The sequence below is a fragment of the Daucus carota genome, chromosome 3 (genome assembly GCF_001625215.2).
Source record: "Daucus carota subsp. sativus chromosome 3, DH1 v3.0, whole genome shotgun sequence".
NCBI lineage: Eukaryota > Viridiplantae > Streptophyta > Magnoliopsida > Apiales > Apiaceae > Daucus > Daucus carota.
Genome location: NC_030383.2, coordinates 35,624,275 through 35,647,028, shown reverse-complemented (window position 1 = coordinate 35,647,028; position 22,754 = coordinate 35,624,275). Strand labels below are relative to the sequence as shown.

The 22,754-nt window shown below is 37.2% G+C and overlaps 1 protein-coding gene across 3 annotated transcripts; it reads right to left on the bottom strand.

Annotated features, from left to right (window-relative positions):
- Positions 1–5,457: 5,457 nt before the first annotated feature.
- LOC135146710 (uncharacterized) lies at positions 5,458–8,949 on the bottom strand. 3 transcript variants are annotated; one of them, XM_064088878.1, is made up of 6 exons: positions 7,852–8,932; positions 6,971–7,058; positions 6,748–6,843; positions 6,524–6,643; positions 6,335–6,418; positions 5,459–5,768 (listed from the first exon to the last, which is right to left on the bottom strand). In XM_064088878.1, exons 3-6 carry the CDS (start codon positions 6,829–6,831, stop codon positions 5,670–5,672), a joined length of 387 nt encoding a protein of 128 aa, XP_063944948.1. In that variant the 5' UTR covers positions 6,832–6,843; positions 6,971–7,058; positions 7,852–8,932; the 3' UTR covers positions 5,459–5,669. The 3 variants fall into 3 exon arrangements, with proteins under 3 accessions (XP_063944947.1, XP_063944948.1, XP_063944949.1); XM_064088877.1 differs by lacking the exons at positions 6,748–6,843; positions 6,971–7,058 and having other exon boundaries at positions 5,458–5,768; positions 7,852–8,070; positions 8,639–8,949; XM_064088879.1 differs by having other exon boundaries at positions 6,748–7,058; positions 7,852–8,934.
- Between the last annotated feature and the right edge of the window lie 13,805 nt (positions 8,950–22,754).

Sequence of the window (22,754 nt, the reverse complement as noted above, 5' to 3'; positions counted from 1 at the left end):
TGTGATTTTCGATCCATGTGATTTGTCAGACTTAAGCTCTAGTCACTTTCAACTGCTCTTTGCTTCATCAGTTGAAAGTTCTGGTTACTTTCAACTGTTCTTGACTTCATCAGTTGAATGTTGCGCTAGGCTCATCAGTTGAACGAATTACAAACTTCATCAGTTGAATGTTGTTCCAGTCTCATCAGTTGAATTCCTTAGCATCATCAGTTGAATACTTTGACTTCAATTGAATGCTTGGTTTTCATCAGTTGAAACATGATCCAGTCTTCATCAGTTGAATAGTTACATCTCATCAGTTGAATATCCTTCACTTAGATAAAATTACATGGCATTGGATATTTACAATTAGCCATCCTATTCCACCCATCCGTTGATAATTCCCAAAGACAAGAAATATGACAATTACAACTGAAATTTGATAAAGATACTAAGTAAGACATGTTACAAAATGTTTATGTTATCATCAAAAATAATTGATTCCTAACAATCTCCCCCAATTTATGACTGGAGAAGATGCAGACATAAATTCTACACTTGATGATAACAAAACATAAATAAAATAAAATGCAGAATTTAAATACAAGAGGACCATTCCTTCCTGATTTCAAGGATTCTCTTTAATATCATTTGCTTTGCAGGTGGTGTAAATCCTCATGTCCTCTTCATGGAAGCATATATCTTTGTCAAAGAGCTGAATCCTTCAGAATTCAGAACTCTGTGATGAGGCCAGGTGACATCACCCTTGCTTTTGTAAGAGAATACCAATCTTTCAGGAAGCTTGGAAGTTGCTTCTATTCCTCTTACTTCTTGAAGATCATCCAGCTCCAGCTCTAACTCAGAAATTTCTTCAATATTGGCAATGACAAGATAGTCATCTGGATTTTCAGGTTCTTTTGGAGGTTTAGGAGGGTTAGCCATTCTCTTAGCCACAGTCTTCCCTTTCTTCTTTGGCTTTGAAGTTTCTTGAACAAGAAAGGCTGGGATAGGAGTATCTTCAAGGTCAATTGGCTCCTCCTTTGGCATTATTGGCTCATCATGGAAGTTGACATCTGGATGTACCACTGTGGTGTCCTTGATTGGAGAAGAAGGCTTTGATATAGGTACAGATTCTTCAGGCACTTCTTCTCTTCTCTTGGCAGCCTCAGGCATCTTTGATCTAGACTTAACTCTCTTTTTCTTTGGAGAAGTTTCAAGAGCCAGTCTATTCTCACTTTGTAGCTCAGCTGCCAAGTCCTCTTCTAGCTCAATAGCATATCTTTCATCAACCTCTATTTCTTGATTCATAGAAAGTTGAGATTCATACTCCGTTCTTTCACAGTCTCTAGCCACCTCTTCAGCTTTAGCAAATGAGTAGTGAGGATGGCCAGTTCCAATAAACAACTTTTGGCCTTCTCTGTAGATGATGGCAAAATGAGATTTTAGTGCCACATCTGTAGAATCTTTGTAGCTCTTGATTTCTTGGCCCAAAAGCTTGTACTCATTCTTGTCAGGCCTGGCTAGTGGAAAGTAGATTGAGCTTGAGTCTTTTCCAGGCTTGGAGTACCCACAGTTGTTTGGAAATAAGATGGCCTTGAACTCATTCACAATTGATGGCTCACCTTTTTCCTTCTTGGAGGGGATGACAATTTCAGGCGTGATCACCCTGAGAATTGTAGTTGTTGTGAGAAAAGAAGTTGGAACTGCAGATGTAGATTGAGAATTTGAAGTTGCAGAAGAAGCCTTCTTATCTAGCAGGCTGCAAGCCTTTCAAGCCTCCTTTGCTCCTTTGCAGTATGAAAGGGAGGAGGAATTCTGCTCACCAACTCAGCAGGAGAAGGTAAGGGTTCTTTCTCCCCCTTTTTGTTAGCATCAAGTGAAGGACTGGGAAGAGGAATGCCAGATGCCAATAGAAGATGATGGAGAAGACCAGTTTGCACCCTTTGGTGTTGGAGCATCTCTTCCATTCTGGAATTTAAAGCTTGGACATTCTCTTCCAGAGCATCCACTTTCTTTTCTAGCTGAGCTTGTCTCTTGTCAGAGGCAGAAATTGCAGTTTGGACTTGAGTAGAAAACTTCTCATCAATCTTTTTGGATAAGTCTGATTTGACAGATGTGATGAGAGAGTTTAGATGCTCAGCTTCCTCCTGGAAATGGAGAGACTGGTACTTGTGCAGTCTTAGATTTTCAAGAGCTTGACTGGCAAAAGTAGCAGTAATGGATGGAGAAGAAGAAGAGCTTCCAGCTTGAGGGTGAAGTAGAGATGTAGCTTGCCTTTGCAACTCAAGACTAACTGCAGTTGCATTTGAAGATTGTATGGAGAGCCAGGATGGAAGAGAGGTTGTAGGCTCTTCACCAAGAGAATCCTCAAGAGCATCATTGAGGTCTGCATCACTGTCATCATAGTGAAAATCATCTCCAGCATTGGCAGGCAGAGCTGCAAGTGCCTCATTTGCCCTTATCATAGATGATGAAGTGTGAATCAGATTTAGGCTCCTCTCAGCTGCTTGATTATCCATCTTTGCAAAAGCTTGGACAGAAGACATCCCATGAGTAAAAGTCTCAGGGTCTAGTGGCACACTATCTAATATGGATTTGTATTCTGCTTGATAAGCTTGCTCACTAAACCCTTCATTGACACTTGCATTTCTCTCAATTTCTCTCTGTTCTTGCATCAAGGGGCTCCCTTGGCTCACCTCACAGCTCACCTCTCCCTCACTTATCCTTACTAAAGGATCACTCATTATCTCTCCTTTCTCCTGGCCAGAAGAAATTGCCAGACTCTCCACACCCTCTCCTTTTGCCAGCACCCAAGGCTGCCTCTCCATTCCAGTGCTCACATCACTCAATCCTAGTAGTGTTTGTGCTACTATGTGATCAATTGCTGTAGAAAGAGGTAAAGTAAGTGAAGTAGCAGCAGTTGTCGACTGATGAGGGACATCAGTTGAAACATGAGTAGTGGAGGCATTCAACTGATGAGAGCTGTCAAGCACATTAGTTGAAGGACAAACACTATTCAACTGATGAAGAAGATCAGTTGAAAATAATGAAGAAATGGGCTTAGAAGCTGTGACAGTTGAGTCTGTGGTGATTGATTTTGCATGTAAATCCACAGAACACATTGTCACAGTAGAATAAATTTGATGAGATTGATCCAACAAATCATCAAAATGATGATGATCAATCTCAGAAGGGGGCTTCTCCATGAAATCCAAAGATGGAGAATTTATAAGTGTGGTGTGGATTAATTCCACATCCACAGAAGATGTTGGGGATTGTGTTTGAGTGGTAGATATGGTAAGATCATGTATATGTGCAATAGGTTGAGAGGAAGAAGGGGGCTGTGACTCCACATTTATTGGAGTCACATCAAGCTGACTTTGAGAAGAAGATACAGGCATAAAATCCAGGATGGATGCCTGTGTGTGTGCAGTGTGCTTTGCCTTCTCACCTCTTTGCTTCTTTCTCCCATAGGCCTTTATAGGTGAAGAAGTGGTGTCCCTCCCTCTCTTTTGATGTGTCCCTGGATGGGGACTATTTTCAATAACAACATCCTTTTGGGAGGATGCTGCTAGGGATGAGCTTGAATCCATTTTAAGCTCTGTAGTCTTTTGGGAGACTGCAGAGTGGCTTGGCAGGGCATCACTCTTCTCTCCAACCTTATCCTTAGGATTTCTTTGATGATCATCCTTTCCCTCCCCCTCACTTCCACCAATCACACTCCCCTCAGGTTTGTGCTTCTTGGATTTTACAACAGATACCTTTTGGGAGGCACCTGAGGTTGGTTTAGAAGACTTGGATTTAGAGGGTTGTGCCACTTGTGTGGACTGTTGATGGGCCTCTTCAACAGCCCTGATGGCAGAAAGCAAAGAAGGTGAGGGTTGAGAAGGAGTAGTAGGATAGCCATGTACCTCTTTTTCTTTACCAGGCTCCATGATCGGCAGGTAAATCACCTCCAAGGAGGGGTAGAGATTCATCCTTAAGAGGTCTTTAAAGACTCTCTTTTCCTGCACAAAACTTGGAAGCTTGGCTTCCTGATTAATGATAACTAGCTTCTCATCAAGATGATTAGCTAGCATCATGAGAAACTGTTAGATATAATTGATGATTACTAATATTCTTAAAGTCTGTTTTAGAACAGGAATCATCAGAGTTTAATCTGGAAGCTGATCAGAGTTTGATAAAGTCTGACAGAGTTTGATAAAGTCTGACAGAGTTTGATAAAGTCTGACCAGAGTTTACATAGTCAAGACTCGTCAGAGTTTACACGTGGAAAGAGCTCAGAAGCGGATATACTTCAAGGAAGGATAGAAGCGGAGGAGTGATTTACTGGCTATGGAAACTAAACAGAAAACTGGAGCAATCTTTGATTGATAGAATTCATAGCAGATTTATAGGATATCAAATCAGAGATTGATTTTGTAACTGTGTCTATATAAACACAGATTAGGGTTACTCTAGATGAGTTGAGTTATCGAGTATATTTTACAGAACCCTAGCAGCTCTTAGTGATACATTGTAAATCACTGAGAGAGTTTTTGTAACCATTCAAGCTTTGTGAATATAAGAGTTTACTGCTTTCAATCTCTTATATTGTCTTACTGTGTTACAGATTGTGATCACTATATCAGATTATATAGTGATTTTATAGGACCTAACAAGTGGTATCAGAGCCAGGTCTGTTAAGATTACTACAGTGAGATCTTAAACACAATCATGTCTGAAAAATCACAAGCTTCATCCTTTAGAGTTCCAATCCTTAAGGCATCTGAATATCCAGTCTGGAAAGAGAGAATGATAATATTCTTAGACTCTGTTGATCCAGAATATCTTGACAGGATCTTTGATGGACCACATATGCCCACCAAGCTCTCTGTTGGGCTTGCTGATGAACCTCAGAAGATGGTTCCAAAAGAAAAGAAAGATTATACCCCTGAGGACATCATGTCAATTAGTAAAGACTCAAAGGTGAAACACCTTTTGCACAATGCTCTTGACAATGCAATGTCTAATAGGGTAATTGGGTGCAAAACTGCTAAACAAATCTGGGATGCTCTGGAAACCAGATGTCAAGGAACTCAGGCCATTAAGAAAAACAGAAAAACAATCCTTACACAGGAGTATGAGCACTTCACTACGCCATATATGGCCTTCAACAACATAAAAAAATGATGCAATAACCCCAAAATATGTTGCCATAGCCCGAAAATAGGCTATTGCAACATAAAATTTAAGTTGCTTTTTTCGATGTTGCCCTAGGCTTCTATTGCAACATTATGGTTACCTACTGCAACACGGGCTTTTCTGTCACAATAGACCGCTATTGCAACATCTGACTAACTTATAGCAACAAATATTTTATGTTACGTTAGACCTTATTTAAAAAAAAAAAAACGGGACCCATTTGTGGGTCCCACCTGTGGGTCCAACATAGCTAGTGCAACATTAAAGAGAACTTTTTAACAATTTATTACATCAAGCTGCAACATTGTATGAATCGATGGCAACATTTTTTCATAAAACTAATTGAAAATATACTGTTCAAAATATTAAAATTCCCAATAAATCCAAGCAATTCAACATAGCTACAAACCAAATTAGCTACACAAGTTCAACCAAATCCAAGCAGCTAACAAATCAGTTTAGTCGCCTCACAACTTTAGCCACTCACAGCTTTGCGCAGCACAACTTCATTTTGCTTTCAATAAACAAAATATCTTCACTCTTCCACTAACACGTGAAGAATAGGTGGCGCCTTGAATGTAATGATGTCCGAAACTTCTGGATTGCTGAAAAGATATGAAACATGAAATGCCATATTTAAGTGATATGTGTTATAAACATAATCATATAAATCTAATCTTTAAGACAAGATAGAAATATAAACAAACACCAGATTTCTTGTAGAGATATAAACAAATAAAACTATAAGTTGCTAAGGAAGTCTCTGTTAGTTTATATTGATAATGCAGCTTCCTAAGTCCTGACTATAGTAAGAGTACTGCATTAATAGAAGTATGTGTTTGATATTTTATTTTTTATTCAATTCTCAAAGCTCGTGTTCGATTTATAACTGCATGGCTGTATCAATTAAGGTGCTGTAGTTTGAGAACTTGCTAAGCGCCTGAAGTGATGCAAGTCTCTGTAGGATAGAAAAGAAACTGACCACACGTAACTCTATATCTCCAGTAAAATTCTCAAGAGTATTTTGCATTACTAATAACTAGTTCATTAGGTTGTGGATTTTCATCACAGATAAATTAATTCAATATTAGCTGCATGCTTTTTAACTCCGAAAAAGGACAAAGGGACAACACTTACAAATGTAATCATTTTCTAGATAACAGGTTCTTACCTGCAACGAGTTGAATACAAAACTGAGAAGCGGATGAGCTGGCAATGAAAGAGCTGAAATTTCAGACAAGCAACCAGCTTGAACCTGCGTCTCAAAAGACAAGACAAAGGATATAATTTAAACCACAAAAAGTTGTAAATATTCAACTAGAAATGCATTTTATAAATGTAAGAACGAATCCTGACTCACCCAACTCAGTAAGCATCGCAGAAGCTTCCTATTCCTTTCGTGTAGTTGGACAACACCATCAATATATTTCTCAGATTCATTTAGTAGGAACTCAATAACCATCGGTGTATGTGACAAAAGCTGCATACGAAAAGAAAATTTATGTTAGAAATAAAAGTAATATAATACATAAATAAATGTCATAAAAGCATAATAAGAATTTATTCTAGTTTGAATTCCTTGACCTCTTGGCCATACAAGCATCGCCTAATATATGTACTTTGGTCTTGGATATCCAACACGCTAAAAATGCACATTCCAATGTACATGACAGTTGATCACTGGATTAAATCAATCAACAGAAGCATCACTACTACTGAAATATTTTCATAACAGAAAGAGCATTCTTTTCTAGTACAACAATGACCAAAAGAGCCTGCCAAGTAAGTTGAAGAATCTGTGGGGGACCTGAGCTGAATTTTTTAGCTGCAACAAGAAGGCTATTAAGAAGAGCATCTTTAGCTCCTAATTGCAAATGATTTCCTTCATTTTGGATCTGTAAAGAGACATTACCCCTATATTAGTTTTGGATGCAAAATCTAATATTTGTGATCATATCAGCTCAAATATTGTAAGATCGTGCGTTTCTGCAAGAGTTATGATCCCAGCACCCTGTAGGTCCTGTAGGATTTGAACTCATATTAAGATACTTAACCCTTTAATAAATTGATTGTATTCTATAAAATTTATCCCATGTAAATAAGCAACATCTTATTTTTGCAAGTATCTCACAATTCTAGATAACAGGTTCCTACCTTAATACTTAGCAATGCAGTTCCTACTTTAGTACTTGACATAATTTAGTCGGAACCTACTATAATCCTGTTAAACACATTATCAAACACAATTCTTAAGCAAATCAGTAGGCATTTATCAATTCACAATCTCATGCAACTTTACATTACTCCAAGACAGATTCACATTGATATCCACAAAACTTATGCTAATAACTCAAGTTAGATGCTCAATTGGTGTCCTGAAGCAAGATCTGTAGTAAGTTACATGTGTTTTAGTCAAGCAACTTAATCAATGACTGCAGATGCTTACTCTCTACTGAAAGTTTGATGACACAGAAGGAGGTTAGTGACTCTCGTCCCTATTAGTTAACACCCCTCTCTCTAATCTAGCAATTAATATAAATTCTTGTTGCTATTATTTTATATACAACATAGTTAATTAACAGGCATCCTAAATTAATGAAACAATTTTAGAAATTCATCTGCAGAAATGTCCTTTTTGTTTGCTTTTTATTAGATCAGAAAAGTACAGTTTTTCTAAGTTATACTCACACACATAAGGCTTTCTCTGTTACTGAAATTAGAGACAATATGCTCAGCTCCCCTGTCAGGCAAGACAAAAGCAAGTTCATTCATCCTCAGCTCCTGAAGCTCTTTTAGACATAAGAAAGCCAGCCCATTCATCCTCAGCTCCAGAACACACCTGAACAAGTTCCTACTATCGGCTCGCTCCCTCTGCAGCTGTTTCAACCCTTACCATTACCTGAACAACTTCACCAAAACACAAAAAACTAGAAAAAGTGAAGTACACAGTGATAAAATTGACCGTACCCAACGGTTTCTAAAGCGAGTCATATTTGTGGATTTGAGAGAATGCATCTCGCAACATTAATGGATCAGATATGGTTCTATATAGTACTTTGTATTTTAAGTTAGAAAGAGACCTTAACAAGAGCTCAACCAACAGAATACATCACATTTTTATCCAACATGGTTCCCATACATTCCCGGAAACATAACTGATTCCACTCAACAGAACACAACATACATGTAATAAATACACAATCACATAACAACAGAGACAGAAAAAGAGTTCCAAGCAATACCTTTAAAATTCCAAAAGTTATTTCACCAAAAACTAAATATCACATGCACTAGAATAAGCACTCAAATAAGCCCTAATTTGAACTATAGGACAAGCACTCAAATTGAACCCCAAATAAGCACACAGAACACTCAAATAATCATAGAGAGCATTGGACAAGCACCCAAATAAGTAATATATAGAGAGGGGGGAATTTCCTTAACACATATTGAATCCCAATAACTCAAATCGTACCTACAAACAAAGAAAGAGAGCGATTAGTCGAAGAAGTTTGAGTTAATAAGTCTTAATTTGAACTCAGAACTGAAAACCCCCAAATTCGACAGCCCTAATTCGCAATTGAGATGTAATTGAAACAATTAAACGTATGTTCTAAACAGAAGTGCCTTGCGTGAGAGACAAAGAAGATTAAGAGGGTGGTGCGAGAGAGAAATAAGAGAGGCGTGAGAGAGAGAGGGGTGAGAGAGAGGTGCGCGAGATGAGATAGAGAGACGGAGTTGTTTTGAGAGTTGAGTGAAAATTTTAGGCGGGATTTAGTAAAAGGAAAAGCCGCTCGTTTGTCACACTACAGTGTCGAATTTTTTCAAATTTTTGTTTTCTTTTTACTTTTCATAAATTAATATTTTAATATATATTTAAATATAAATTAATATCTTAATATATCTAAATATATATTAAAAAAATTTAATAAAGTTTATTTGTTAGTATATTTTAAATAATTAAATTAAAATAATTAATTGATTTGAAGGTCATTTTTTAATATATGTTATTTAAAAAAAAATATAAAATGCAATTGCAGCATTATTATTTTATACATAATTAATTAGTTTCAATTTTATTATATTTATTATAGTTAATTATTTTAAAGAGGTAATATAAAAAATAATATATTATTTCAAATTTAGTCTTTTCATGTTTAGTATATTATATTTTATTAACTAATCATTTAAAAGTATACTAATTTTATTTTAAGTAAATTTTATTATCATATTACAAATATTTATTTTACTAATACTCTATGCAACACATAATTTTTGCTATTGCAACATATAATTGACATGAATGGTTATCGTTGCGGTAGGTATGGATGAGAGCCTCTAATGCAACATAATTTTGCAATACTCGCGTTCACACCATTGCGATAGGCCATATATGGCGTAGTGCTTTGACTCAAAATCTGGTGAGTCTCTGACAGATCTGTATGACAGATTTGTCAAACTGTTGAATGACTTATCTCTGGTGGACAAGGAATATGATCTTGAAGATTCAAATCTCAAATTCCTTCTGGCTCTTCCTGAAAAATGGGATTTGAAAGTCACCACAATAAGAGACAATCTTGATCTTGGAGAAATGTCTCTTGATGATGTTTATGGAAGACTGAAGACTCATGAACTTGAAATGGAGCAAAGGAGCAAACGTCATGGAGGAAAATCAAAGTCTGTTGCTCTGAAAGTTCAAGAGGAAGCTGCTAAGAGCAAAGGAAAAGCTCATGTCACAAAGTCTAACATTGAGTCATCAAACTCTGATGACTCAAACTCTGATGTTCCCTCAGACTCTGAAGAAAGTGATGATGAGATGATGCAGTTAGCAGCATTGATGGTGAAAAGCTTCAAGAAGTTGGCCTACAAAAAGTTCCACAAAGGCAAAAGTTTTTCAAGGAAAGACAGAAACTCTGACAGAGTTTATGACAAGAAGAACATTAAGAAGAATGAGGGCAAAGAAGGAAAAGCTGGAAAAGCTGACAAGTATATCTGTTTCAACTGTGGTGAAAAGGGACACTTTGCATCTGAATGCAAGAAAGCCAAGAAGGAAAAAGAAAAAGCCTTTATCACCAAGAAAGGAAACTGGACAGATACATCTGATTCAGAAGAAGAAGTCAATTATGCTCTGATGGCAAACACTGACAACAACTCTGAATCTCCTGCTAAGGTACCTCATTCTACTCTTGCCTTTGATACTGAAGATATAACTGAGTTAAGATTGTTTCTTAAAACTTTGCATACCAGCTTTAGAGATCAGACTTTAGAAAATGAAAGATTAAAATCTGAAACTCTAAGTGTAAAGAAAAGGAATGATTATCTAGAAAAAGAATTAGTTCAGATGTTGGAAGTTCAGAAAGAAAGAGATGATGCTGTCATTGTCAAAGATGAATTATTAAAGAGGTATGCATCTCTTCAATCAGAACTTGCTAAGGAAAGGGAAATTATTAAAACATGGACTAATTCAGGCAAAACTAATCAGGATATCTTAGGTAGTGGAAACTGGAAGAAGGGACTAGGTTACACTGATAACTCTGAAGCTGAGTCATCAAAAACAGAGTTTGTTAAAACTCAAAAACCTAAGATTAAACCTGTCAAATTTGTTGTTGAATCCTCTAAGTCTAAACAGAGTAAACCAAAATCAGAGATTAACAAAAATTTAAAATCTGATAAGCCCAAACAGGTTAACATAGGACTGATGACTCAGAAACAGCTTAAAAACAAGCTTAAAGAAGTAAAGTCTGATGACAAAAACAAGGAGCCTAGGAAAAACAGAAATGGCAAGATTGGAATAGACAAGAGTAATAACTACATGCCTGTTCCAAATGCACCTAGAAAGACATGCCATAACTGTGGTAATACTAATCATCTTGCTAATTTTTGCAGGAAGAACAAGGACATTAACTCTTTACCTACAAAGTCTGGAGTTAGAAAAAGTAGTATTAGATATAAACCACAAGATCCATGTTTTCATTGTGGTAGTTTATGGCATTCTATTTATACTTGCAAAGAATATCATAGTTTGTATTATGATTATTATCAATTGAAACCTTCTTTGAAGAAGTTTAATAAACGCTCTGCAAGTACAAAATCTGTTTCTAGTACAAACTCTGTTGCAAAGTCTGTTAGCTCAAACTCTGATAATAATACCGCTGCAAAAGCTAACAAACTTAATAAGGCCAAGGGATCCAAGCAAGTCTGGGTCCTTAAAACTAACAACTAGTGGTCTTTGTGATTGCAGGGCAACAGGAAGAATATTCTAGTCTTGGACAGTGGATGTTCAGGACACATGACTGGAAATAAGTCCCTGCTGTCAGAGTTTGTGGAGAAGGCTGGCCCAAGTGTTTCTTATGGAGATGGCAACATAGGAAGGACTCTGGGATATGGCAACATCAATCTTGGAAATGTCATCATATCAAATGTAGCTCTTGTTCAAGGGCTAAAACACAATTTACTCTCTGTCAGTCAAATCTGTGACAGAGGATATCATGTTGATTTCTATGAAGAACACAGTGAGATAGTAAGCAAGTCAACAGGCAAAGTGGCAGTGATCGCTCACAGACATGGGAATATTTATGAAATCCACTTGCCTACAAACTCTGAAGGAAAAGCAATCTGCTTGTCTACAAGGATCTCTGCAGAAGAAAGTTGGAAGTGGCATAAGAAGCTCTCACATCTGAATTTCAACTCTATAAATGAGCTTATAAAGAAAAAGCTTGTGAGAGGACTCCCTGAATCACTACTCACATCTGATGGATTATGTGATTCATGTCAAAAGGCCAAGCAGAGAAAGACATCCTTCAAGAGTAAGACTGAATTCTCAATAAAGAAACCATATCATCTTCTACATGTTGATCTATTTGGACCAGTTAATGTACCATCCATTGCAAGGAAGAAATATGCTCTTGTCATTGTTGATGAGTATACCAGATACACTTGGGTATATTTTCTTCACTCTAAAGATGAAACAGCCTTGCATCTGATGGATCATGTGACACAACTGGACCATGGATCTGAAGACAAAGTGAAAATCATTAGAAGTGATAATGGAACTGAGTTCAGAAATTCAACAATGGAAGAGTTCTGCAAAGAAAGAGGTGTAGTGCAACAATTCTCTGCACCTGGTACACCACAGCAAAATGGTGTAGTTGAAAGAAAAAACAGGACTCTTATAGAAGCTGCCAGAACTATGCTTGATGAGGCTAAATTGCCTACTTATTTCTGGGCAGAAGCTGTTCAAACAGCTTGTTTCACTCAAAATGCAACCTTGATTAATAAGCATGGCAAGACCCCATATGAGATGGTGAAGAAAAAGAAGCCAAATCTGAAGTATTTTCATATATTTGGGTGCAAATGCTTTGTCTTGAAGACTCATCCAGAACAGCTTATCAAGTTTGATTTAAAAGCTGATGAAGGCATCTTTGTAGGTTATCCTCTGATAACAAAGGCCTTCAGAGTCTACAATCTAAGAACCAAGGTGATCATGGAATCCATACATGTGTCATTTGATGACAAGAAAATCATGGGCTTAACAGATATGGATGATCATGAAAAACTGCATTTTGAAAATGAAGAAATATTCTCTGATTCGATAAACTCTGATGAACAATCAAACTCTGACTGTGAACAAGATACAGCAAACTCTGATGAAAATTTACAAGTTCATGATGATGAAGCACTTGCTGAGGGGGAGCATCAGAATGTTTCAGACTCTACCCAAGATTCATCAGAGAATGCTGACTCAAACTCATCAGAGAATACTGATTCAAACTCTGATAGCACAAACTTAGGGGGAGCTACAGAGAATAATCAACAGAATCAAGAGAGCATGGATCAAGGGGGAGGATCCAATGATGAAAATGGTCAACTTCCACATGCTAGGAAGTGGACAAAATCTCACACACCTGATTTAATAATTGGAAATCCAGAAGCAGGTGTGCAAACAAGGACAGCTACAGCAAATGAGTGTTTACATCATTGCTTTCTGTCTCAAACTGAACCAAAGAAAGTGGAGGAAGCTCTTCAAGATGCTGACTGGATTCAAGCCATGCAAGAGGAGCTAAATGAGTTTGAGAGAAACAAAGTATGGACCCTAGTACCAAGACCTAAAGACAGATCCATAGTTGGTACAAAATGGGTGTTCAGAAACAAAACTGACAGTGAGGGTGTCATTACAAGGAATAAAGCAAGGCTTGTGGCAAAAGGGTATTCACAACAGGAAGGTATTGATTATGATGAGACATTTGCTCCAGTTGCAAGATTGGAGGCAATCAGAATCTTTCTGGCCTATGCTGCTCACAAGAAATTCAAGGTATTTCAGATGGATGTCAAAAGTGCTTTTCTAAATGGGAAACTGGATGAAGAGGTATATGTTGAACAACCTCCAGGCTTTGTGGATCCAAAGCATCCAGACTATGTCTATAGATTGGACAAGGCACTTTATGGACTAAAGCAGGCTCCAAGAGCATGGTATGAAACTCTGGCTCAATTTCTTCTTGAGAATGGATTTACCAGAGGTACCATAGATAAAACTCTATTTTATTTGAATCATGGTAATGATCTGCTTTTAGTTCAAATCTATGTTGATGACATTATTTTTGGCTCCACTAATGCTAAACTCTGTCAAAGATTTGCCAAGCTCATGCAGTCCAGGTATCAAATGAGCATGATGGGGGAACTCAGTTATTTTCTGGGTTTACAAGTTCAACAGACTGAAGATGGGATTTTTATAAATCAAGCCAAGTATACCAGAAATCTCTTAAAGAAATTTGGTATGCAAGACAGTTCAGCTGCAACTACTCCTATGGCAACAGCAACCAAACTAGACAAAGATACTGGTGCATCAGTGGATATCACAAACTATAGAGGCATGATTGGATCTCTGCTTTATCTGACTGCAAGTAGACCAGACATCATGTATGCCACATGTCTATGTGCAAGATTTCAGGCAGATCCAAGAGAGCCTCATCTGATTGCAGTAAAGAGGATATTCAGATATCTCAAGGGAACCACATCATTGGGATTATGGTATCCTAGAGAATCAGATTTTAGTCTAATTGGATACTCTGATGCAGATTTTGCAGGTTGCAAAATTGACAGAAAAAGCACAAGTGGGAGTTGTCAATTTCTAGGTGGAAGACTAGTTTCTTGGTACAGCAAGAAGCAGAAGTCTATTTCAACATCAACAGCAGAGTCAGAGTATATAGCTGCAGGCAGCTGCTGTGCTCAGATTCTTTGGATGAAGAATCAACTGTTGGACTATGGGTTAGCATTTTCTAAAATTCCTATTTATTGTGATAACCAAAGTGCTATTGCTATGACAGGAAATCCAGTTCAACATTCTCTGACAAAGCATATCAGTATAAGATATCATTTTATAAGGGAGCATGTGGAGGAAGGAACCATTGAACTTCACTTTGTTCCCACAGAACAGCAGCTAGCAGACATATTCACCAAACCACTCAGTGAAGCAACCTTCACTAGGCTGGTGAATGAGCTAGGAATGATATCAGGAACTGAGTAAACATACTGGTCAGATCTTTCAAATTTCAATTGTCAAATTACAATATGTATTACTCACAAATTTGCCATGATATACTCTGATTGCTAAATCTGATGACATTCTCTGATGATATACTCTGTGTGCTATACTCTGATGACATTCTCTGATCGTCATTCTCTGACGATATTCTCTGATGTTTGTAAACTCTGAATCTTGATTAATGATTTCAATTTTATTTCTCTGAGAAAACAAACCTGTGAAGATACTATGAAGCATGATATGAATTAGTAATCATGAATCTCAGTTCAGTTCTTTAATCTTGATCTCAATTTTGTGCTACTACTTAACACTATATGCATATTGATATCATTGAGACTCTATTATTTCACATATCTTAATTATAAGTGAGACTGACTAATTTGCATTTTCTCTCAGTAAATTAGACAGTGATTATAAACTCTGATGATATATACACCCCTGCAAATAAGCATGGTACTCCTTTGAGATCTTAGATGTCTATATGACAGTGACTGGGAAGACCCAAACACTTACTGGTATTAAGTAATTGCCAAGATTTTATAATCTATGGTGACCAGTCACAATCTCTGATTACTGGAGAAATACTGTTGCAAAAATAATAAAGGTCGTGATTCATTTACACTGAAAAGCGTCCTTGAAAAAAAAAAAAAAAAAAAAAAAAAGGGGGGGGGGTTGGGTTATTTCATATATTTCTCCATCAGAGTATATCTTTTGTCTATGTCTTGAGAGTTTAAATAAATTATTCTTGTCTACCTTATAATTACGAAATTGTGAAATTTTCAAGTCTCTGATTTAATATGTTAAATCACACACATACTGTCACAAGCACATTATTGAGCTATGGATTTTGTGACAAACTCTGATTTTCTGATGAATTTTCTAAAAATCATGTCTTTATTCTGAGGTACTTAGAAATTTATTTTCTTTGATGTAAATCTCAGAGTTTAAAATTCGAGAGATTTAATCTTGATTTTTAAATCTTGTACATTTCAGGAGTACAAAAAAAAAAATTCAGAGAACATGAAGGGAGTATTTCAAACGGATGTATTGTTAGTGGGCTTACATGAAAAACATTTTAATAGGAGAACGTGTAATCAGCATTTATTACTGCACATGTTTTACTGCGCTCATGATTATTACTCTCGTTCCTCTATCCCACTAACATTCAACTACCAGTTAAAATCTGACAGGTGTCCAAGTGAACAAAGAGTCCAAGCGTGTACAGCTACACAAAATCTGAAGAGTTTATCATCAGATTTTATTGTTTCTTTTTTCTTCACTGTTACACCTAATCTCAAAACATACTCTCTACACAAACTCTTACTCTCTTCTCTCTGAAATTCAAATCTTCTCACACACATTTTCTCAAACACTTTTCTCTACTCACAAAACTCTGCCGAAGCTCCAAGGGATTATCATCCCATGCAGCAATTTCTTGCCCAGAGTGCTATTGCTACAGCTCTTACCGCTCCTGCCAGACTCTCAGGAAGCCAAATCATCAGTTTTTGGAGGACGGGTAAGTACGACAATGGTGGTGAAAATGGATCACCATCAATTGTGTTTTCATTTGAAGGGGAGGAGTATTTTGTTACTCCAGCCACAGTCAGGAAAGCATTCAATCTATCAGAGCGTGCCACTGCTTATGTCACTAATGGCGATGCCAATCTAAGGACTATGATGACTGACTTGGGCTACTATGATTCTCTGGACAAACTGGGACAATTGAAGCGTCCTGGACTCAGGAAGGAGTGGAGTTTCTTCTTTGATTGCATAACCAGGGCTTTCCAGAAGAAATCTACCAACTGGGATGCAATACCCATGGACATGCTACAAATTGGGTATTCTCTGATCTATTCTACTAATTTCGATTATGGTAGATTAGTTATTAGAAATATTGGTGAAAGAATGAATGAAAATCGTAAAGTTGTATATTTTTCTCGATTTTGCCAATTATTATTCAATGCATCTGTTGGAGAGGTAGAATTTGATGATGAGATCAGACCTTTTAAGTTGCATAAAAGGGCCTTCAAAGATCTCATCTCTAAAGATGAAAAGAGGCCAGTTCTCAGGCCATTCCAGGCTCCAGCACAAATAAGGGAAAGACTGAACATGCCTCCAGCAAATCAACAATCTCCAGTCTCTCCCCAAGCACCCAGAACTTCTGCATCTAAGTCCAAGAGGGCTGCAAAGTCTGATGCAGCCCCCTCTACTGCCAAAAAGACAAGAACCTCTGTTGCTACACATGTTCTGAAATCAAACTCTGAAGTGCCGACAAACACTGATGAGCAAGTAAACTCTGAGGCTCACTTAAACTCTGATGCTCCAAACTCTGAGATCCCAGAAAACACTGAAGCTGCTACTCCTCAGAAGCAGAAGAGAAGAAGAAGACTTGTTGCAGCATATGAATATGATGATCTTGAACCTGCACATGCCGTAAACTCTGAACCTACTCCTACAACAGCCTCTGAACCTGTTCAAGCCAGTCCTCAGAAACCAGCCAGATTCAAGAAGAGGGCTCAAAAGCCTGCAAGAGCAAAAGTCCCAGTTACTGAAATCACAGATTTCACAGTTGAGGAAGAACAAACACCATCAACTCCAGTAGCTGAAAATTCTCAAGCTCTGATGGTGCTTCCTATCACAGCTGTTCCTCTGACATCTCCTACAGCATCTTCAACTTCATCTGAGGTAGATGAAGAAATTGTTTGCAAGGAGCCAACCACAACTGAAGCTGGAGCAGATATGTCTGATCTTCACACTCCAGTATCTGATCATGGACCCTCCAATCCAATTCCTACTTCTCCAATGAAAATTCCAGAGGGTGCCATAGTTCATGATACAGCTCCAGACAACTACAGGTCTGATGTAGTTGATGAATCTGACAGGGTAGCTATGGAAGCTCTACAATCTCTTGCTCAGACTGGTGAAAAGTCTATCAAATCACAGTCTGAAGCTCAAGAAAAATCTGCTCAAGATACTATGGAGAAAGTTGCTGATCCTGTTCCTGAAACTGAAAAGGCAAACTCTGATACTGATGATGATGACAGCAAGGATGAAAATGATGGAGTTCCTCTGACTCAACGAAAGTGGGAGTCTACTAGCCAGTATAATGCCAGGCTACACACTCTGACCACAGACTCTGAGCCACTTCCCAGGGATCTTCAAGTTGATCCTCCAAATGAAGTATGGGATAAACTCTGGCTTAGCCATCAGCATTCTCTGGAGACAACTAAAGCTGAAGAATTTTTGTCTATGGCAGAGAATAAAATCACAAACTCTGATGTTATGTCAAGCCTCAAAGGCACAATTCTTTATCTGAAGACATTTCATCCTGCTCATGCTCAGACATCTAAATCCATAGATAGTCTCAGAACAGAGGTGGCAAGTATCAAGGAGACAAATGACCTGGAAAAGAAAAGGACCATGCTACCTCTGAAAGAGAATGTAACGAAGCTGGTGACTGCAAATGAATCTCTGGACAAGAGAATGACTATCATTGAGTCAACTCAGGAGAAGATGTCCAAACAGCTTGAAGCCATCCAATCTTCACTTTCTCTGATCACATCCATACTGATTCCTGATGAGGATGATGTCAAAAAGGGGGAGAGAGTAGCTCAAGTCAAATGCAAGTCTACTACACAAACTCTGAAGAGAAAGAAGAAGGATGATGATGATGATATTGATGATTTCACCAAGCACAAGAGATTTCAAGCAGGGACTGGTGGAAGAGTTTCAAACTCTGACAGTCAGAAACAATCTAAGCAAAGTACAAAGTCTGGTCCAACACATAACTTCACATCTGGATCTAGGCAAAGACCAGTGACTGGATCAGACAAACCAATGACTGATGAAGAGCTTGCTAGATTGGTTTTTGAACAAGAAAATCCAGAAGCCAATTTGGATTTGGAGTTGATTGCTGCAGAGGAAGCTGAGCTGAAAAAGGAACATGTTGAAGCTATAAACTCTGGAAAGATCCAAAAGCCTGCAAAGTCAACTACCAAGCCAAAAGAGAAAGGGATATTGATTAAGGAACCTACTGTTGCTGATCAGAGTTTACCAGTCAAAAAGGTATACTCTGAAGATGAATATACTTCCAAGGGCAAAAGCAAAGTAGATGAACGTCTGGAGAAAGGCTGGGAAAAGAAGAAGTCTACAACCTCTGACAAGGATCAAGTTGTAAAGGAAAAGAAAATAGAAGCTGCAATCTCTGACAAAGCTCATGTTGCAGAACCTCAAAAAGAAATATTAACCTCTGACAAAGCTCAAGTTAATAAGGATGCAAAGACAGACACAACCTCTGACAAAGCTCAAGCTGTGTTTAAACCAACAACTACTCCACTGGCTGGATTTGCAAAGCCTACTCTGATGACTGAGATAAGCTTTGAAAAGGGCTCAATTCAACCAATCTCTCATCGTAAGGCAGGAAGAGATAAAGGAGGGCTGGGATCCAAATATGAGAAATTTGATCAGAGTATAGGATCAAGACCAGATGACCCCTCATCTCTCTGTGCTCCCAAGACTGGAGTATTGCAAGACAAAATGGACAAGCTTGATTCAGTCCAGCTGGTGAAGAATGACAGAGGAGATAATATTCTTATCTACTTCATGTCTGATGGAACAGTGTTTAGAGTACTTGAAGCAGATCTCTATGCTAAACACTGGGAAGAATTGAGATATGTCTCACACATATTTCTTGTGAAGAACAAGTCATGCCAGCACATCTCCAACCTGCTCAAGGATCAAATCAGAAGAAAGATGGGGATTACAGGAAATAAAAATGCTGGACCTTTCATTCCTAAATACCTCAATCATAAAGGACAGCTGGTGGAGATGAAGAAAAATTCAGCAAAAATTGAAACAATAGGTGGAATCAGAACTCTTGCATTTAATGAAGAGTCTGATAAAGCTTACAATATCAGGCTGGATAGAGACTTGAAGAAGAACAAGATTTATGATCTCAGAGCTGCAATTTATCAAACTGGAGTTTCAGATCCAGAGCTGAGAGAGATCAAGAGACAAATGACTACAGTGCTTGAAGAAGCTGAGAGAGAACTCCTCAGAGGGTATCTACAGACAGCAAATGGTGTCTATGCAGCTAAGGAGTAAAAGTATCTGTAAGTTTTAAAAGTTTTCTGTTATATAGTTAAACTCTGTTGCATTTGACTTAAATGTTTTGACATCATCAATTATCTGTTAACTTGCACATAACTTGTTTATGCACAAGTTGGGGGAGATTGTTAGATATAATTGATGATTACTAATATTCTTAAAGTCTGTTTTAGAACAGGAATCATCAGAGTTTAATCTGGAAGCTGATCAGAGTTTGATAAAGTCTGACAGAGTTTGATAAAGTCTGACAGAGTTTGATAAAGTCTGACCAGAGTTTACATAGTCAAGACTCGTCAGAGTTTACACGTGGAAAGAGCTCAGAAGCGGATATACTTCAAGGAAGGATAGAAGCGGAGGAGTGATTTACTGGCTATGGAAACTAAACAGAAAACTGGAGCAATCTTTGATTGATAGAATTCATAGCAGATTTATAGGATATCAAATCAGAGATTGATTTTGTAACTGTGTCTATATAAACACAGATTAGGGTTACTCTAGATGAGTTGAGTTATCGAGTATATTTTACAGAACCCTAGCAGCTCTTAGTGATACATTGTAAATCACTGAGAGAGTTTTTGTAACCATTCAAGCTTTGTGAATATAAGAGTTTACTGCTTTCAATCTCTTATATTGTCTTACTGTGTTACAGATTGTGATCACTATATCAGATTATATAGTGATTTTATAGGACCTAACAGAAACCTAACATAATACATGTTCTTAGGTCTATTAGTTTTATCACCTAGTTTCTCCCCAATTTCTTGGATCATCAAACCACCAAAATTAAAGTACTCATTTGTCAAGAACATATAAAGCATTTGCAAAATTTGAGAAGTAATAGCATTGAAATTACTAATTTTACCAGAGAATGACTTAACAAAAGCATCACAAAGGTAACTCCATTCTCTCCTAAGACCTCTCCTCTCAATCTTACCTAAAGCATCAGTTGGTAAAACATAGTTCATGGCATAAAGCAAGTTAATCAACTGAATATCACTAGGTAATGAAGCAACAGTGTCCTCAGGAATGCAAAAACATGCTTTCATGACATCAGAATTAACAGAATGCATTTTATTTTTAAGAGAGAAGGTTAGAGTTTCATCCTCACTATTGAACTCAGCCGAAGTCCACATCTCTTCCACTACTTCATGATAGATAGTGGGAGTTGAAAGCATGGCGTGGGAGAGTTGGCTGACTTTGATAAACTCCATCATCCTGTGAAACTCCTTTTCTTCTACAGCTTTCATGTCCACAAATGAAGCAAAATTATTCTTTTCATAGATGAACCCAGTAGGTGAAGTGTATTTCTTCATTGGCGCCATTGCAGTTTATAGAAAAAGCTTGAAGAAAATGAGAACTTGGGTTTGCACAGAGAGTAGAGGGTTTGTGAATTCGAAAGAGTGAGATGAAAAGAAATGAAAATAAATTAAAACACTTAAATACTTTCTCAGAAAATTGCTGTGATTGGCTGAGAAATTACCGTTGAGAAGAAATAACTCTTATTTAACTCTACAAAAATTACACACACGATCGTGTGTATAAAGCAGGTGAGAGATAAAAGTAATTTCAACGGCTCAGATCTGATAATATTTTCAACGGATCAAATAAGTGCCTCTTTAAACTTCCTATTCAACTGATGGTGATCAGTTGAAAGTGCATTCAACTAGTGTCATCAGTTGAATGAAAAACAAGACAAGAGCGCATTTGTTTCATACATCAGTTGAAACAATTTCACTATTTCATCAGTTGAAATATTACACATTTTATCCAGAATTATAACTAACTTAATTTTGATAAATTAAAAATTAGTTAAATTCTGGCTGCCAAATTACAGAAAAATTCACTATAAATTAGGAGAAATTTAACATACCTAATTTACTTACCAACCTTGTGAATGTAGATTCATCAAGAGGTTTTGTGAAAATATCTGCAATTTGTTCTTCACTTGGAACAAAATGCATTTCAACAGTGCCAGCCATCACATGTTCTCTTATGAAGTGATATTTGATGTCAATATGCTTAGTTCTTGAGTGTTGTACTGGATTTTCAGTTATAGCAATAGCACTGGTGCTGTCACAAAATATTGGGATTTTAGAGAGATTTAATCCATAATCAAGCAATTGATTTCTCATCCACAATATTTGTGCACAACAACTTCCAGCTGCAATGTATTCAGCCTTAGCTGTAGAGGTAGATACAGAATGTTGCTTTTTGCTAAACTAAGAAATCAGCATATCTCCAAGAAATTGACATGTTCCTGTTGTGCTTTTTCTATCAATTTTGCATCCTGCAAAATCAGCATCTGAATATCCAATTAGATCAAATCCAGAGTCTTTAGGGTACCAAATGCCAATATTTGGTGTTCCCTTAAGATATCTGAATATTCTTTTTATAGCAATAAGATGTGATTCTTTAGGATCAGATTGAAATCTAGCATAGAGACATGTAGAAAACATAATATCTGGTCTACTAGCTGTCAGATATAAAAGTGAGCCAACCATGCCTCTATAATTAGAAATGTCCACAGATTTCTCATTAGGACTTAATTCCAATTTAGTGGCAGTTGGCATAGGAGTCTTAGCTTCTTTGCAATCCATTAAATCAAACTTTTTAAGTAAATCATAAATATACTTAGTTTGATTTATGAATATACCTTCCTTTACTTGTTTAACTTGTAAACCAAGAAAGTAGGTGAGCTCTCCCATCATGCTCATTTCATACTGACTCTGCATTAAATTAGCAAACTTTTTGCAAAGTCTTTCATCTGTAGAACCAAAAAATTATATCATCTACATAAATTTGAACCAGAATAAAGGCACCATTTACATTTCTGTAAAATAGTGTTTTATCCACAGTTCCTCTGGAAAAATGATTATTTAACAAGAATTGAGATAGAGTGTCATACCATGCCCTTGGTGCTTGCTTTAGTCCATAAAGTGCTTTT